The sequence below is a fragment of the Pectinophora gossypiella genome, chromosome 22 (genome assembly GCF_024362695.1).
Source record: "Pectinophora gossypiella chromosome 22, ilPecGoss1.1, whole genome shotgun sequence".
NCBI classification, from domain to species: Eukaryota; Metazoa; Arthropoda; class Insecta; order Lepidoptera; family Gelechiidae; genus Pectinophora; species Pectinophora gossypiella.
The window spans coordinates 11645660-11664041 of record NC_065425.1 but is presented as its reverse complement, the minus strand read 5'-3'; the positions used below and the strand labels follow the sequence as shown (position 1 = coordinate 11664041).

At 37.4% G+C, this 18382-nt stretch overlaps 1 protein-coding gene across 6 annotated transcripts in view; it reads left to right on the top strand.

Annotated features, from left to right (window-relative positions):
- Positions 1-18382, top strand: part of LOC126377240 (complexin) — a 450369-nt gene that overhangs the window by 353749 nt on the left and 78238 nt on the right. The window contains exon 1 of one of the 6 annotated variants that reach the window (XM_050024955.1): positions 6483-6654. The exons of the other annotated variants lie outside the window; for them this stretch is intronic. Within the exon in view, the coding sequence (XP_049880912.1) occupies positions 6642-6654 (13 nt within the window). The 5' untranslated portion in view covers positions 6483-6641. Of the gene's footprint in view, positions 1-6482; positions 6655-18382 lie in introns of those variants that run through there. 6 annotated transcript variants of the gene reach the window in all.

Genomic DNA, 18382 nt, shown 5'->3' with positions numbered 1-18382 from the left:
TGTAAATGAAATCAGAAGAGTGGCGGTTTATCGTCGCCGCCATCCTGGGTTTGATTCCCGGCGCGGTAATGTGCAGTTTCACTTGTCATCCGGATTTAGAGCTGTTGTTAGAAGTTTTAAGTTTATATTTTTAAGGACTGTCTTTTTGCGTCTTTGGAATTGGTTCAAAGATGATTTCTATCTACATACATAACATGCTCTAAACTTCTAGACCCTATTACTCTATACATTGTTTTAACTTTACGCGGTTATTATCATAAATAAAGCACATAATAACGGGTTCTTATGTCGAAATATCGGGAGTCTCATATCCCCATTTAAACGCGGTAAGAACCTATTACTCTAGCCATAGCGGCGGCTAATTCCGTAGCCTCTACCAACCCCAATGGGAAATATGCGTGAATTTGTATATAAATGTGTAGGAGAATCTTTGAACGTAAAGCAATGAACAATACGAACTTAAATCCATAACTTAGTAGAACAATAATCGAAAGTTAGTTCACAACTTCGTAGCGCTACGTCGTAGCAACGTAGCGCCTCTGTAGTACGTAGCTGTTTATAAACTGTAGCGTTTTGATAAGTGATTATGAACGACTACAATGTAGTCGTTACATAAGTCATATCAAAGGCTTTTAGCGGCTCAATAATAACCTCAAGTTGATGAGGTCGGTTAGTGACCCTGCAACCCGCAAGAGAGAAAGTGGAAAATCATAATTCTACAAAAAAATTGACATCTTTTGGTATTAACTATTACTTACCGCCACAATTTAATTAATTAATATTTTATAATTTAAAATTAATGTATATTTAGTTTTGGTGGTGCAAAATGGAGGAGGTCTATACCCTGTAATGGGAGGATGCGTGCTGATTGATTGTTATACATATTTAAGTAGTTTTATATAATATAATATTTTATATATCTTATTTTGTATGTAATTGTTTAAATATAATGAAAATGACAATGATTATTTTATTTTCAGGTAATATCTTCAGCATTATGCAGTAACCGTCAGTCTGAGCTAAAGTTATATTGAAAATGATAACTTCTACATAAGTAAGTACCTACCTATGAAACTCACAATATTAATACTCACGCCCGTAATCCACAATGGGGTGGATAGAGCCACAAGTAATCAAAGACAACTTCCAGCCAATGTTACAATTACGACGAAGTTCATGTTCAAGTTGAATAAAATTAACCTTATCGCGTAAAGGGACCCTAGAGTACTAAAAAGAAAATGCACAAATCCAAACCTTTCCTAATCCAGAAGTTCAAACCCAACACTTAACCCAGAGAAGCCAATATTCATAAGAATTATGATTTTCATAAAACGTACTACACTTGATTTCACTCAAAATGCGTACCCAATAAGTAACGCAGAAGTAAGGCCGCTAATAAAAATAAAAGTATAAAATCCTTTTACGTGGTCGGCACTGTACGCGAGATTGGTCTAGCGCGGAGTTTTCAGGAACATATCTGTCTCTTTCTAACACGTTGGGGAGGGTATCTGGTTTCTCTTTCTAAGTGAGAATGTGAGGGCTTAAGTGAATTGACGTAGGAAAGGATTTTCAAAGCGTGATTGTAATGCTGAGGATGTGACTAGTTCTTACAAGGAAAGCTTTTTTGGCGGCGGCGTTCTTTATGGCGAGAGTAATGGTCGACCGAATGAATATTGCGCGATGTTTTACTTTGCAAGGTCTACCATACATTCATATAAATACGCTCCCTTTTTATAAAAAAAAACAACATAAAATTCATTTTCTATACCTAAAGGTTGCCTGGAAGAGACTGCTACCTTAGCAATAAGACCGCCTTTTGTACTACCTATCTAATTACAATAAAATAATAATAGTAATGGCGATTACTCCACCGACAAGAGCGCAGCTCTTAAATAAAGAGAGAGAGAGAGATCTAATTACAATACCTAATGTGTTTTTAATAATTATGATTTAAATACAATAAACGTTATGTCTATATGTTACAAGTAAGTTGTTAACGGCCTCCGTGGTCCAGTGATTGAGCGTTGGGCTCACGATCCTGGGTTCGAATCCTTGTGGGAACATCACAAAAATCACTTTGTGAGCCCTAGTTTGGTTAGGAAATTACAGGCTCTCACTTGATTGTCCAAAAGTAGAGTACTAACATGTGTACACTTTGAAACCATGTCACATTAACTTTTTTCACAAATTAAACCATCAGTCTCATTAAATGTCTTTTTTTTTTTGACGTGACTTATTGTAGATTTGCCGCAGATGGCATTAACTACTTGGCCGGACAAATGGGGAGCGCTGAAGGCTCTCACCCGGTACAACGTTTAAGACAACAGGCCTGAGGGTGCCCAGTTGGGCGCGAACCTCGGCTCAGGGCGTCGTCTGAGAGGAAAAATATTTGAAAGAATTAATAGCGATAAGCGCTGAATGAGGGAAATCGTCGACCACGCCGGCGGGGTCGGTATCGGGGTCCTGAAGTGTTTGGTGTCGCGAGCTGATTGGCTGCCTCTATGGCTAGAGTAATCGGGTCGTCGGGATCGTATATTACGTCCTTCGGACGCCGATACTTTTCAGTACCGTCCCTAAGCGGGATGTATTCGGAAGCCGCAACTACCAGGGGATTTGGGTGGTGCGGAGCAGAATCGAAAAAACGTTTGGAAGCTAATTTGAGCCATTGGGCAATGGTTGGCAGACCTAGGTCAATGTGCAGATTTTCATTGCGAAGGAACCACGGAGCTCCCGTGGCTTTCCGCATGAAACGATTTTGTATTACCTGTAGACGGTGAATTTGAGAGGGGCTCGCGTGAGCGAAAACTACCCCTGCATAGGTCATGTCAATTATGATAGTGGGACATGGTTCTAAAGTGGGTACATAATGTTGCTCATGACTGTACGTACGTATGGGTGTTAGTGACACCGTAACGAAAACTTTGCGGGATGATTCAGACCATGATTCTGAATTGATGTCGAGTTGAATTTGGTGTCCCTAAGGAAGAATTTCAGGGATGATCGGTTCATCGGAAGGCACGTTAAGCCGTTGGTCCCGGTTACTACTTACTGATGTAAGTAAGTAGCCGTTACATGAGCCATGTCAGGGGCCTTTGGCGGCTCAATAGTAACTCTGACACCAAGGTTGATAAGGTTGGTAATTCACCTCACAACCCACACGATAGAAGAAGAAGAAGATGTTCTTCTTCTCAGTAAGTTTATTACATTTTAATCGTTAAAAACAAATGACAAAAGCAAGCAATCCCTCCATGATTAAAACACATAATAACGGGTTCTTAACGCGTTTAAAGCAGGGATATGAGACTCCCGATACCCCGAAACCCCCGGAGGTGAGAACCCGTTACTATGTGTGTTAATTATAATTATAATAACCGCGTAAACTTAAAACAATCCCTCCATGACCAGTTCATCAACCTTACACCCCCATTACAATGCACAGAAGGAAGCGCCCTATTTCCATACAATAAACGCGTTGTCTGTCTGTTCAATATAATATTCAAATCGTGCGATGAGATAGCGAGGAATGCCGCGGGAATGTACATGTCTTACTTAATATGTGCGGGTAACTGCGCGATTGTAGTCGTCTTCACGGTTTGTGTAGAGGAGTAACGCTGTTGTTTATACATTGTTTTAAGATTACGCGGTTATTATAAACAAGCGGCAAAGAAAGAGGGTAGACAGATATGTCTGCCCGTAGAAAATTGTGGATCTACCTACTCCACTCCAATCTCATCAGTCATCCCGTGATCTTGGCACTTGCAACAGTGTCGAAATATCGGGAGTGTCATATCCCTATTTTAAACGCGGTAAGAACCCGGTATTATGTGTTTTAACGCTGTTGTTGACTATTCTAGAGGTATATTTATACTTAACTGGCTGATACCCGTGACTTCGCTCCCGGGACCCTACTATTAATACCATAGAAATTTTATACAAACTTTTCCACCCCTTTTTACCCACTTAGAGGTTCTTCTTCTCATCGAGTGGATTGTGAGGTGGAATACCAACTTTATCAACCCTGGTGTCAGGGTTAATATTGAGGTGCCAAATGCCCCTGATATGACTCGTGTAACGATTACATACTTACATCAGTAAGTAGAAACAGGGACCAACGGCTTAGAGGTTGAATTTCGCAAAATTCCGTCTTAATGAGCACCTGTGTCCTAAAGGGGACTAAGAGATACTTTTAGCGGTTGTCTGGAAGTAATTGCTTCAGAGCAATAAGGCCACCCATGTGTACTGTTAAATGTTTATATGTTTATAATATTTTGTTTGTGTAAATAAAGTATTTTTGATTTGATATAAGTGTGCTGAGTAGAAAAAAGAACATGTTCAGCTGCTTATCGTTCAAGGCTGATCACCTGTACCATAATCACCACACTGATCACAGGACTTCGTATCAAAAGTGACTGCAAGTTATTTTCTGACAACTGGTAGCTCTGTCTACACCATTAGAAATTAATGGCAGGAGTCACTGTAGTGTCTGTTCAATATAAAAAATCACTTTTATTATTATTATTATTTAATTATTAGGCACATCAACAGTACAAACACACAACAATTAATAAAACTTTCTTAAGGCTAGTACTAGTGTTTGCACCAATTACAGACGTGCACAACTTATGTAATTAACATGTATGTAGAATTTGTTTAAAAAAAATAAGGGAACAACAAAAGGTATGAAAAGTTACAGCCAGCAACACTACAACAAAAAAAGGAGAATAGGTACAAGAAAAAAAAACTACTATTTTTTAACCATTTACCACTTTAACCATTTATAAATAGAAACTGAACCACGTTTTATAAAATATGCATATTCCGTTACCGTCACATATTCCGTTATTGGAATTTCCAATTAAAATAATATTCAGTATTAAATATGCGAGAGTCAAAATAGAAATAGTAAAGAAATAGTAAGGGCACATGTACAGAGATATATACAGGGTGGCCCAGAAGTTCAGGTTCAAAATGAAAAATTAGAAAGAGGGCCTCATTAGCTACCAGAAACACCCCCATGTATGTTCAGCGATTATTTACGGTTTAGGAGATTTGACCTATTTTGTACCTTTTTCTAGATTTTCTACCTTACTTCAGAAATAATCATTTTGTCGCTATCCCTTTCTTAATAATTCTTTTATTTTACTTTATAACTATGCCTAAAGACATGTACCGCTAAGTGAAAAAATAAAAACAGTCAAATCAAAGATAAAAAAAAAAGTTATTGGAAGTCAAAGTAGGAATTCGACCAAAAATGTTAAAGATCCATACATAAATTCGACAATCATTAGTTTAGGCCTGTGGATTCGAATTTGCGACCTCAAAGTGAGTGAGAGGCAAGCGTTCCAACTAGGTCTTTTTTAAATCCTGGAAATCACGTGATACCAATTATATCTGTGATCTATACATGGATAAAATTTTAATCAAATAAAACTACTTATTTCAAAATAAAAACCACACTACTACCCTAAAACCACTGCCCTATTTTTCCCTAAAAAAGTAGCATGGAAAATGCTGCATTGACAAGAGCGTGGCTCATAAATTGATGATGATGACTTCAAAATAAAGCCTATATTATTAAATATAGGCTTAATATATTATTAAAGTAAATAAGTCACGAGTTCTGCGAACAAGTCTATCACGGACTCTATCGTCACTTCAATATCAGCTGTGTAAAACAGTTTTACATGTCAGTGATTGAAACCCGGCATTCAATAAACGAGTTAGCTGCACATTTAACCGACGTTGTCAATTGCAAGGCATAATACTAAATTACTTAATGCAACGACCTATAAAAGATTTAACACACTCACACCGAGCGCAGGCCACGCCTACAAGCGCGGCACCTTTGTTCTCACACACACATGCGCAGTACGAACTATAAATGTGCGTGTGTATGTTAAGGGGCAGTGAAATATCTCGGCTATTTCTCTTGCTTACACTTTATTTATCGAAGTTCCGTATTGGCTATTGAATTCGTTGTTTCACCGAACGCTTTCTCAAATTGCCTCGACTTTTGTTAGTGAAAACTTTTTTTTCTAAATGAGATTTTTTCTGTGGAAATTGTCTCACAAAAAATCGAAGCAATTTTTCTATAGAAAAAAATAATTGTTTAATTCTCGTAGTGGGAAATCGAATGTAAAAGCCTCGATAAATCCCCATAATTATCCCCAGAAAAATCCCCTTTAGGCTCTAACAAAAGTACTTTCTCAATCTCAATCGTCAATCGCCGCGAGAATTCCTCACAAAAAGTCCCCAATAACGATAATTACGACGATCATTATTAAAAGGCACAATTCGGATCAACTTTTCCATCCCCATTACTTTGACAATGGCTGTAGGATTTCCCTCTTGCACTCTGTCTGTGTGTGTGTGGGAAGTAGTGGGTGTGCCTGTGTGAGGTTGTGCGGATAAGGTATATATAGCGGTGGCTCGCTCCCTCGCTAGCATTCCCTTCCCGGCACTCGCGGGGGAAGGTCGTCAGTCATGCCTCTCCACAAACCCATACTCTCCTAGTACTCGTAAACGAAACGTATCATGTATTTTCTAATGTAAATTGGTGCTCAATTTTATTGAAAAGTAAAGTAATATTTTTTATAGAAGGACTTTTGTTATGTATTAGGTAGGCTAGGAAGTGCTTCAAGATGAATTTCTTAGGTAAGTGTTTTTACTTTTATGGATACTGGTCAAGTTATATGGTGATTTCAAACTTTGTAGAATAAAATAGGCAGATTTATTCCCAAAAAGCAGTTTATATGCCAAGTTTATAAATTAATGATATATATTAATGCTTTCCCATGAAACCTGACCTTATTTTACTATATAATTTTCGTCTAAAATGTCACATTAAGTGTTCGAAATATGAGCTTAATTTCACTGCGTAGCATTTTCTGCGGTTTGCTACGGAGGTCTACGCGGCTACGCGTTGTTACGAGGCCGCGTTACGTCATTCTGTTTTTATGGCAATACGAGAAACAAAGCATTTGTTAAAGTAATTACGTGTTATAAACGTTATAACATAACGTAGTTATTTAAAGCATTCCCGTAATACGGTATTCAAGAGAAACTTTAATAAATTATAGCGTTTTTATTGAAAAGGAAATTCATTTTATTGTTGACTGCAATTTATAATGCAGTTATTATTAACTATCGTATCTACTTTTAACTGCCACTTGTTAAAATATTCTCGGACGTTTATTTTAAAAGTATATTAAAGTAATTTTAAATTACACTATTATTATTTATACTTTCAACAGAAACACGTACCTTATAATTTTATTTACAAATACCTTATAAACGTCCCACTGCTGGGCACATGGATCTTCTCAAAAAATCTTATCCGGTACCTTAATATTATAAGCCTTTATTAATTTTATTACTCCTTAACCGGTCCATTGCCAACTTATACCATGACGTCATAATTTTGAACATAATTTATTTTTTCAATGACGTTCTATTTTTAATAAAATGATATTTGAAAATAAACCTCGCCACCGGACTTGCACCAATGAGTTTTTAATTTACCTCAAGTACAAGTTTAACTAACACAGTTAGCTCGACCATTATAGATGGCGATACGGGTCACGATCTACCACGTTGGTCTAACAGAAAACTCGGTGTGGGTGCTTAGTTCATCTTGCGATGGATGTTCTAGGCCTACCCCAATTGGGATATGATTGTGAGCTTATGTTATGTCAAAATAGACATTTATAAATGCAGCCAACACACCCCCAAAACCCGTATCCCGGGCCGGACGTCACCGAGCACCCGTGACAGGGCCGCCAGCCAAGGCCGCGCCGCTGGCAACCCGCCAACTGGGTTGCACAGCCACTGATATACGCTCGGTGAAATGCGGGAGTGCCAGTGTTAAGGACGGTCCCCACTGGTTTAATCTTTAAACAAAATTCAATCAATATTTTTTATTGCACAGAAAGTAAAATATTCGGATATATTATAAATACGCAAAAAAAATCAATAAACGGCCTCTGTGGTCCAATGGTTGAGCGTTGAGGTCACGATCCGGAAGCCCCGGGTTCGAATCCCGGTGGGTATCACAAAAATCACTTTGTGATCCCTAGTTTGGTTAGGACATTACATGCTGATCAACTAATTGTCCGAAAGTAAGATGATCCGTGCTTCGGAAGGCACGTGAAGCCATTGGTCCCGGTTACTATTTACTGATGTAAGTGAGTAATCGTTATAATATGAGCCATGTCAGGGGCATTTGGCGGCTTAATCATAACCCTGACACCAGGTTTGATGAGGCTGGTATTCCACTTCACAATCCACACAATAAGAAGAAGACAATAAAAACAACACCAGCTTATTATAAATAGAATACTTATTCCAGCGCGCCACTGATGCAGAGCGCCCAAAACCCTGGCAACATTTCCCCAACAAAAATCAAAATCAAAAATTGAGAAAATTCATACAAAAAGTAAGAAAAAAATGTGTTAGTGGACACGTTCTTAGTTACACTCTTTTTGGCAATTCAAGTTACTTATTATTCAAAAGGCTGCACTGCACTTTTAAATGAAGCATAAATATTATGAACTACATATTATAAAAAAAATATTAGAGAAATCTGAAACATCGCTTATATTCAATATAGATAGATAGAATCTTTATTGAATCTTTATTGATTTTTCTTTCTTTTTTTTTCTTATTTATTTTTTCTTCTTCTTATCTTTTTTTTTCTTCTTTCTTTATTGGATCTTTATTTTTTTTTCTTTATTTGTTTATAGGATTATTGCTAATATTTTGACGAGCCGTGTTAGTTCGATTGGAACAACGTTAGACTCACAGTACGGTCACAAGTTCGATTCAATGAACTGAGTAACTACCCAGCACGGGCCTAAACCAATGATTTTGAATTTTCGAATTTGTGTTTGAATTCATGTTTGGTCATAAATGGTGCGGTGGTGGAAAAAATCGTCAGGAAAAACGGAGAGTAAAGTGATTTGGTATTTGTTAATTTCATTGGTGTTTGTTAATTTTTATTTTAGTATATACCACATCTCGTCTGTATCCTTAAAGGGGTAGGCAGAGGTATACGGGTGTGGTATTTTGACGTGATTTGTTGGATTTTCGGATGACTCTAACAACTCCGACGAACTATTTTCCGGATTTCGTCCGGAGTTCTCCCGCTGTCAGTGGGATGCCAGCTTTACTCTGCCCTGTCCGGGGTGAAACGTTAAACTTTGTTAAAAGTAACCTTCTTTTAAAAATCAAATTACATCCGGAGGGAGAGGGAAAACCGAAACATTTCTTTTTTGTGTTAAATTATAATAAATATTTATCATGTTTTCCGTGTTGATGTTTCTTTTTAAATATTTTTTTAGAGAAAACAAACAGATTCGTTCTTCGGAAGGCACGTTAAGCCGTTGGTCCCGGTTACTATGTACTGATATAAGTGAGTAATCGTTATAATCAGCCATGTCAGGAGCCTTTGGCGGGTAAATATTAATCCTGACGCCAGGGTTGATAAGTTCAGTGACCTAACAATCCACGATAGAAGAGACAATGAAGATAAACATTGATAATAATAATGTAAAAGTACAAAACCACATGTAATTTAAACAAAAAGATTTCACCGCAAAACATAATTACTCTCTTGTGTTAAACCCGAAGTCAGTAATCCTTTGTTTTGTGCAAATATATTGCCCACATTTACCCAAATAGGGGGTGATATTACGCGTATCAGGTAATATTGCCACGCTTACATTAAAAAGCTTTATAAGCTTATACCCACTCACCTTCTTTACCCTGCGTTACTTTTATTTTATTAGGAAATAAAAGCCCCGGTCTAATACAATCTCTCTTACAAAAACATAAAACTGGGTAGCTACGGACAAACTTTGTAACATAATATATCTATAACATAACGTAATATAAAAAGCCCACGGCAATTGGGTCCTCTACTAGTTTCAAGATAAATGATAAAATTCTGATTACTAAATAAAGACAGATCTAAAACTAAGAAAAAACATGTACTTTTTTCTATTTAACTTATTTACGAATATTAATTAAGAAAATTTTAATAATAAATCCGACGTTTTATCACTTTTTTATTATCATAATTAAAACACATAATTTTGGGTTCTTACCGCGTTTAAATCAGGGATATGAGACTCTCGATATTTCGACTTTGTTAAAGTACCATGATCACAGGATGACTTGGAAGTTTCATATCCCTGATTTATCGCGGTAAAAGCCCGTTATTATGTGTTATAATTATTATATTATCTGTATATATTGTGGTTAGGCGGAGGGCAAGAGGGAAACTACAGCCCTATTTTTCCGTGAAAGTAGCATGAAGAATGCTACACCGACGAGAGCGTGAATCTTAAATGACAATGGGCACTTTTGTATGAAACTTGGTCCAAGAACCTCCACTGATGAGACTTATATGTAATAAAAGCTTATGCTTTCCCTATGATTCTGGCAAAGTCCTATCAGATTCTGTCCCGGGGTTCTTTTTTTACGGCCATGTTTGTCCTGGCTAAAAATGTGATAAAATACAGTGGGAGCTAAAATCGACTCAAGATTTGTTGCTGGATAACTAAGTCTACATAAATAATTATGTATCATATTGTATATCATTTTAAAGAGGATCTTTTCCAGAATCCGAAACATAAAAAAAAACAAAAAAAAATCTTTTTGTAAGCGAATTATAGTCAATTTATATCTGCAGCGCCATTGTTTCTCGGTAGCTAAGTTCAAGTTTCATGCCTTTTACCCCTTCCAAAAGTATCTTACCGATTTTTTTTATATTGCTTCCGGAATTTGATCTGAGTGATAATAACAAGAAAAATAAATAAACACCTCTCCGATAGAGACCGGCTAAGCTATTGCCTATTGCAAGAAATCGTCATCATTAGCAAGTCATTACGGTATTGCATATTATAAGCTTATCAGCAACTTGGAACTTGGTCCAAGAACCTCCACTGGTGAGACTTGCATGTAATGATAGCTTATACTTGTCCTATGATTCTGGCAAAGTTCTATCAAACTCTGTCCTAGGGTTTTTTTACGGCCATGTTTGTCCTGAGTGTACAGTAGTGGACTGCAAAATCACCTCAGGATTTGTTGTCGATAAACTATTTAACAAAGTCTATATACATAATTATATATCATAATGTATATCAATTTTAAAGGGGAAGGTTATCAGAATCTGAAACACAAATAAAAAAATGCATTAAGTATGTAAACGACTTTTAGCCAACTCACGTCCGTAGCACCATTTTTCTCAGCAGCTACGTACGAGTTTCGCGCCTTCCAACCTTTCCAAAGAAGCCCAATCATTTTTTCCTTCTTCTGATATTGCATTCTTAACCTGACAAGACTAAGTGACAACAACAAGAAATAAAATAGATACCATTCCGATAGAGGCCGCGTAAGCTATGGACCTATTGCAAGATAACGTACTCAAAGGCTAGTCATTATAATCCAACAGACGTAACATGATTAGAATGCGGGAGGACGCAAATGTAGTATGTTTTCTTTCACCACAATCTTGTTTTATTAATCCAGGCTTATATCTTGTCTTATAAACAATGCCGAATGGTACAACAAACGTACTTATCGTAAACGTAAGGTTGCCTGGTAGTAATTGCTACCTTGGCAATAAAGCCGCCTTTTGCACCAGTTATTGCCTGAACTTGTTTAATAAATGTGTTTCTTTTGTATACAATAGAGTCATTGTATTGCATCTTGATTAGAATGACTTATTTCTTGTTTCTCTCGTACTAAGCTGTATAGTTGTATTGCTGTTAGTATTAAAGAGACACATATTTCGTCTCTTTCGCATAAGGCGATGTACTACATTTCCGTCCCGCCGCATTCTAATCATGTTACGTCTGTTGGATTATAATGACTAGACTTTGAGTACGTTATCTTGCAATAGGTCCATAGCTTACGCGGCCTCTATCGGAATGGTATCTATTTTTTTTTCTTTGTTGTCACTTGTCAGGTTAAGAATGCAATATCAGAAGAAGGAAAAAAATGATTGGGCTCCTTTGGAAAGGTTGGAAGGCGCGAAACTCGTACGTAGCTGCTGAGAAAAATGGTGCTACGGACGTGAGTTGGCTAAAAGTCGTTTACATAATGCATTTTTTTTATTTGTGTTTCTGATTCTGATAACCTTCCCCTTTAAAATTGATATACATTATGATATATAATTATGTATATAGACTTTGTTAAATAGTTTATCGACAACAAATCCTGAGGTGATTTTGCAGTCCACTACTGTACACTCAGGACAAACATGACCGTAAAAAAACCCTAGGACAGAGTTTGATAGAACTTTGCCAGAATCATAGGACAAGTATAAGCTATCATTACATGCAAGTCTCACCAGTGGAGGTTCTTGGACCAAGTTCCAAGTTGCTGATAAGCTTATAATATGCAATACCGTAATGACTTGTGTCGTGAACGCATGTATACTTTTCAAGAGAAGGTGATGTAACTTTATAATAGAATTAATTTAGGGTATAACATGCGTCACGATACAACGAAATATGGATGCCTGAATCTTACCATTATCTGCTTGCTTATGTTGTCCACACTCGCGGAACTTTAGCGCACCACCTGTAGTTGAAAATGATATTATGACACCACTGTTGCCACTGAGTAATTTGAGACCAACTTAGGGAATTGTTAGAGTTAAAAGGGAACATAATAATATGTTGATTACAATACATATGAGGTGGTAAGATAATTCATTGTCGAAACTGGTAGTCGGTCAGTAGCGTCTCATTTACTAGATTTAGAAAGTTCTCAGCAAGTGTAGCATTCGGGAAGTCTCATAGCATAAACTATTACCGGAGTCCGGGGTGATTCAACTGTTTCCGGAGATCGGGGTGATTCAACTCTTGCCGGATATACCAGGCAATTCATCTGTTCCGGAGTCCGGGGTGATACAACTATTTCCGGAGACCGGGGTGATTCAACTCTTGCCGGATTTACCAGGCTATTCATATGTTCCGGAGACCGGGGTGATACAACTATTTCCGGAGACCGGGGTGATTCAACTCTTGCCGGATTTACCAGGCTATTCATATGTTCCGGAGACCGGGGTGATACAACTATTTCCGGAGACCGGGGTGATTCAACTCTTGCCGGATTTACCAGGCTATTCATATGTTCCGGAGACCGGGGTGATACAACTATTTCCGGAGACCGGGGTGATTCAACTCTTGCCGGATTTACCAGGCTATTCATATGTTCCGGAGACCGGGGTGATACAACTATTTCCGGAGACCGGGGTGATTCAACTCATGCTGGATAAACCAGACCATTCAACTATTACCGGAGTCCGGGGTGATACAACTCATGCTGGATAAACCAGGCCATTCATCTATTACCGGAGTCCGGGGTGATACAACTCATGCTGGATAAACCAGGCCATTCATCTATTACCGGAGTCCGGGGTGATACAACTCATGCTGGATAAACCAAGCCATTCATCTATTACCGGAGTCCGGGGTGATACAACTCATGCTGGATAAACCAGGCCATTCATCTATTACCGGAGTCCGGGGTGATACAACTCATGCTGGATAAACCAGGCCATTCATCTATTATCGGAGTCCGGGGTGATTCAACTGTTACTTGACGTTTGGGGGCAAGCCAAGGATATTACCTCTTTACATTGATATTATAGACGGAAAGAAAGAAACGTTCATTATATAGGGACGCCACAGCAACAAGTATAAAACCAAACCCGGAATAACACATAACTTACTATCTGTACACATAATAAAACATTTACACAAGAGATTTACAAATAAATAGACAGTAGACGTTAAGATAACAATTTGTACACGAACTGCTAGTCAACAATGGCGGTAGCGTCCTTTACAATTGAGCGTATGGACTGGTCAACAATGGCGGTGGCGTCCTTTACAATTGAGCGTATGGACTGGTCAACAATGGCGGTGGCGTCCTTGGTAAAAGGGCCTCATTCCACTACTTAGAAATTATTCTAGGAAATAAAGTATACTTAGCTTTAGGGGGAACAGCCCATGTGGTTTCTTGCTTCGTGGGATGCGTCTGGCACTGGCACTGGCACGTTTGTCACTAACGAACGAATGTACGGAACTGAAGATGCCGTTAAGATTCATTGACCATAAACTAGATAGATCGCTACTTCCGGATAGGGTTGCCAGTGATGAATATTGGTTGTCAAACGTTATCGCGGCGCTCGGCGCTCGCGACAACTTGCTAATGATGACGATTTCTTGCAATAGGCAATAGCTTAGCCGGTCTCTATCGGAGAGGTGTTTATTTATTTTTCTTGTTATTATCACTCAGATCAAATTCCGGAAGCAATATAAAAAAAATCGGTAAGATACTTTTGGAAGGGGTAAAAGGCATGAAACTTGAACTTAGCTACCGAGAAACAATGGCGCTGCAGATATAAATTGACTATAATTCGCTTACAAAAAGATTTTTTTTTGTTTTTTTTTATGTTTCGGATTCTGGAAAAGATCCTCTTTAAAATGATATACAATATGATACATAATTATTTATGTAGACTTAGTTATCCAGCAACAAATCTTGAGCCGATTTTAGCTCCCACTGTATTTTATCACATTTTTAGCCAGGACAAACATGGCCGTAAAAAAAGAACCCCGGGACAGAATCTGATAGAACTTTGCCAGATTCATAGAGAAAGCATAAGCTTTCATTACATATAAGTCTCATCAGTGGAGGTTCTTGGACCAGATTCGCCCATTCTCCTTTGTGATTGCTGTCTACACGCAAATAAATTATCTATCTATCTAACTTTATGTCTATCATGGCTTAATGGTAAAGGGCAAGATCAACCAGGTGCCTACAGGCGGTAAAAAACTGCATTGAAATTATTGGCGACCTACCAATAATAAACCGGTTCTCATGCAAACAGCAATGTATTTTACAAGAAGACGAAAGACAAAGTCATCAAAACCACAAAGGCAATAAAAGAATAAAAAACTATATCAAAGAGGTAAAATTCTATAAAAAGATGTGCTATCTTGCGCAGAAAGATTATTAAAATAATTCTGATTATAACCACTTGATAAATTCAGAGTGTCTTGTAGTTGAAGATGTTTTCCAAATCCTTAAGAAATGTTTCCGAAATGAGGCTGAAAGACGGAACTTTTTTGTTAAAATAATATTTTTACGAGGTTGTAACATATTTAAATAATTTAGATTCCTCTCTGTTGGAAACACTCGGGGGACCAATGTTGGAGGTGGTGTGAGCTCCGGTAAATAAACTCCTTCGAGATAGTGTTAAAGAGGACTGTAATGAATTCAAAATAGGAATTTATTTACATAAGTTAAAGAAATAAGAAAAACATACCTCGTCGGCAAAGTCTATGGCATAAGGAAAGTAATGTTGCCAGAGCAAAATAAATTACTATAAAAAAACATATTAAGACTCTGATGTTGCCAGCACTGCTCCGCTAAACGAGAAAGCACGAGAAATATTTAAAATTGTTAAGAAAGGGTTGGAAAGGACGCTACTAAATTAATTATTATTTTATGTTTCTCTTTGTAACAATATGAGCAAAAAAGTGTTTCATTATTATTATTATGTTTGTCATTTCCATTTCTCGGGACTATGGAGTCCCGGACTTTTAAAAGGCGTGGGTGGGGCCGAAGCCAACACGTAGAGGCCCCTTAAGACAATTTAATCTAAATGTGGGTTATTATTATTATTATTAATATGAGGATAACATTTTCTCATAAGAAAAAGCTATATAAAATATATATACATAAATTAACGCCTGTTTTCCACCGGGGTACGCAGGGACTACGGAATTCCATGTGCTTCGAACCTGACACACTTCTCTTGCTTCCTCCACATTCATAAATCGTTTCATACACGCACACCGGTACCCTTTAAACCGTAACTATATAAAAATAGATAAAAAACTTAGATTTTACTATTCAAATTTATTTACACAACAAAATAAACAAGTTACTTTTAGTATAAAGTCGTAATATTTATTTTTATTTATTGCTTATTATTATTTATAACAGAATCCATGGTTATAAAGGCCATTTACATAGGCTATTATGAAAGTCAATACAAATGAATAATAAAGGTTATAATTTAGTAACACAATACAACCTTTATCATGAAGGCTTTATTTGATAAAACAATGTTATGAGTTTATTTCGGTTCCTACGCGGGTTACTATAGTTATTAGAGGAAAGGGTCAATTGGCATGTGTCTTGTTTACTTTACTTATTTATTCAGACAGAGAGACAGAGAGAGGTTGGAAGCGTTTGAGATGTGGTGTTGGTGAAGGATGGAGGGTATAAGCTGGACTGAAATGGTGTCAAATGAAAAAGTGCTGGAAAGAGTTGAAGAAAAGAGAACCACAGAGAACCGGAGAGGAAATATGATTGGCCACCTGATACGACACGATTCATTTATAACAAACATTATAGAAGGAAAAATTGAAGGGAAGAGAGGAAGGGGTAGACCTAGGATAACATTTATGAAACAAATAAAAGAGGAGGTGCAGGTCGTGTCGTATCGGGAGGTGAAGGTTTTGGCGGGAAGAAGAGAGGAATGGCGGTTACTCCACCGACAAGAGCGCAGCTCTGAAATGGAGAGAGATATAAACTCATACTTATTTCCCACCGGGGTAAGCAGAGACTGTAGAATTCCACTTGCCTATTTATGGATTTCATTTATTTAATTAGTTTAGTACGGTTTACGATGAACCGACGCGTAACTATAAAACAGTAAAGTATTTAAAACACATAATAACGGGTTCTTACCGCGTTTAAAGTAGGGGTATGAGACTCCCGATATTTCGACACTGTTGCAAGTGCCATGATCACGGGATGACTGATGATTAGTAGGTTACATAGTTACACTTAGAAACATCCCGTGATCATGGCATTTTCCACATGAATGTGTGAAAGACAGTCAACATGAAAGAATACATACAATTATCACAGAAAGTTGAGTTTCATAGCAATTTAATATTAAAAGAGAAACACGACCGATCTTTGTATTATTTTAATTGCAATTTCGATTTAATTCCATTGATAATACAGCTTAAAATTCATTGCCATTGCTGAATTGTTTCATTTCTGGCTTGTTGCCAGCAAACAAGCATTATTTGGAATACAATTTAATACATTTATTTACCAGTATAAGGATTATTTTGGTTTTGGGTTAAATTCTAACACATTTTGGGCTGGCGTGCGTGTATGAAACGATCGATGAATGTGGAATGTGGAAGCAAGAGAAGTATGGCAGGAACGAAGCAAATGGAATTCCATAGTCTGTGCTTACTCCGGTGGGAAATAGGAGTGAGTTTGTGTTGTGAAGAAATTTGCAATGAATAGTTCTATGGCAGAATGTATTTATTGGATCAATCAACTTAGCAACTATGGGTCCAGTTACGACGGAAAATTCCACTTGATATCAACTCAAGATCATGATCTGAATCATCCCCCTCAGTATTCGTTACGATGTCGCTAACACCCTGTATATCGAAAGTTGTTAGGTTAAGCTTTTAAACTTAACAGCTCATCATATTTATTTTTGACGTTTCTTGATATTGTTCACTTACTTTTAGCAATAATGCTTTTTATTCGAATTGCTTTAACGTACCCTATGACCCCTATTTAGTGAATTACAAGGTATCGGCCAATCGTCCATAATTTTATATATTTAGGGGTGCGTAAAGCAAGACATTATCTCAAATATCCAACACAATTCAATTCTTTATTTCAACTACAAATAGAACAGATTTATTTTATTTTCCGAACTAAAACGATGGATTTCACCTCAACCATTTGAGGAAGTTAAACGATGCCAATTTGTCTGTCTAGACTTTTGAGCTAGACAAAGTTACAGTATAGATCTCAGAAAAGAAAAATATACATCTAGAGATATATCTATAGTACTATGACATATATACACACATCATAAACTCACTGTCATTATCCCGTTTTTCCCGTCCGCTTGCCTAACCTAAATATTTGACAGGTCCGGTATTTTACAGAAGCGACTACCTGTCTGACCTTCCAACCCGCGAAAACAAAACCAGCCCAATACAGGTTAAGCCACATACCTCCGAAAATGCATTTTTTTTTAAATATTTTTTTATCTTTGATGAGTTTTTTCTTAGCCCTAGACTTGTTAGAAAACTAGCCCAGAAGGTGCCTCTCCACTCTGGCCCTGAAAGCACCCGAGTTATATGCATTCGGAAATACAGAAGACAGCAAAGAATTCCACTCCCTAGCAGTGTGCATATTTCGGGAATGTGGGTTTCCTTACGATGTTTTCCATCACCGCTGAGCTTAGTATCAAATAGTAGTGGATAGGTAGTATATGTAACAATATGCAATTTCATCTTTAAGCAACTGGTCT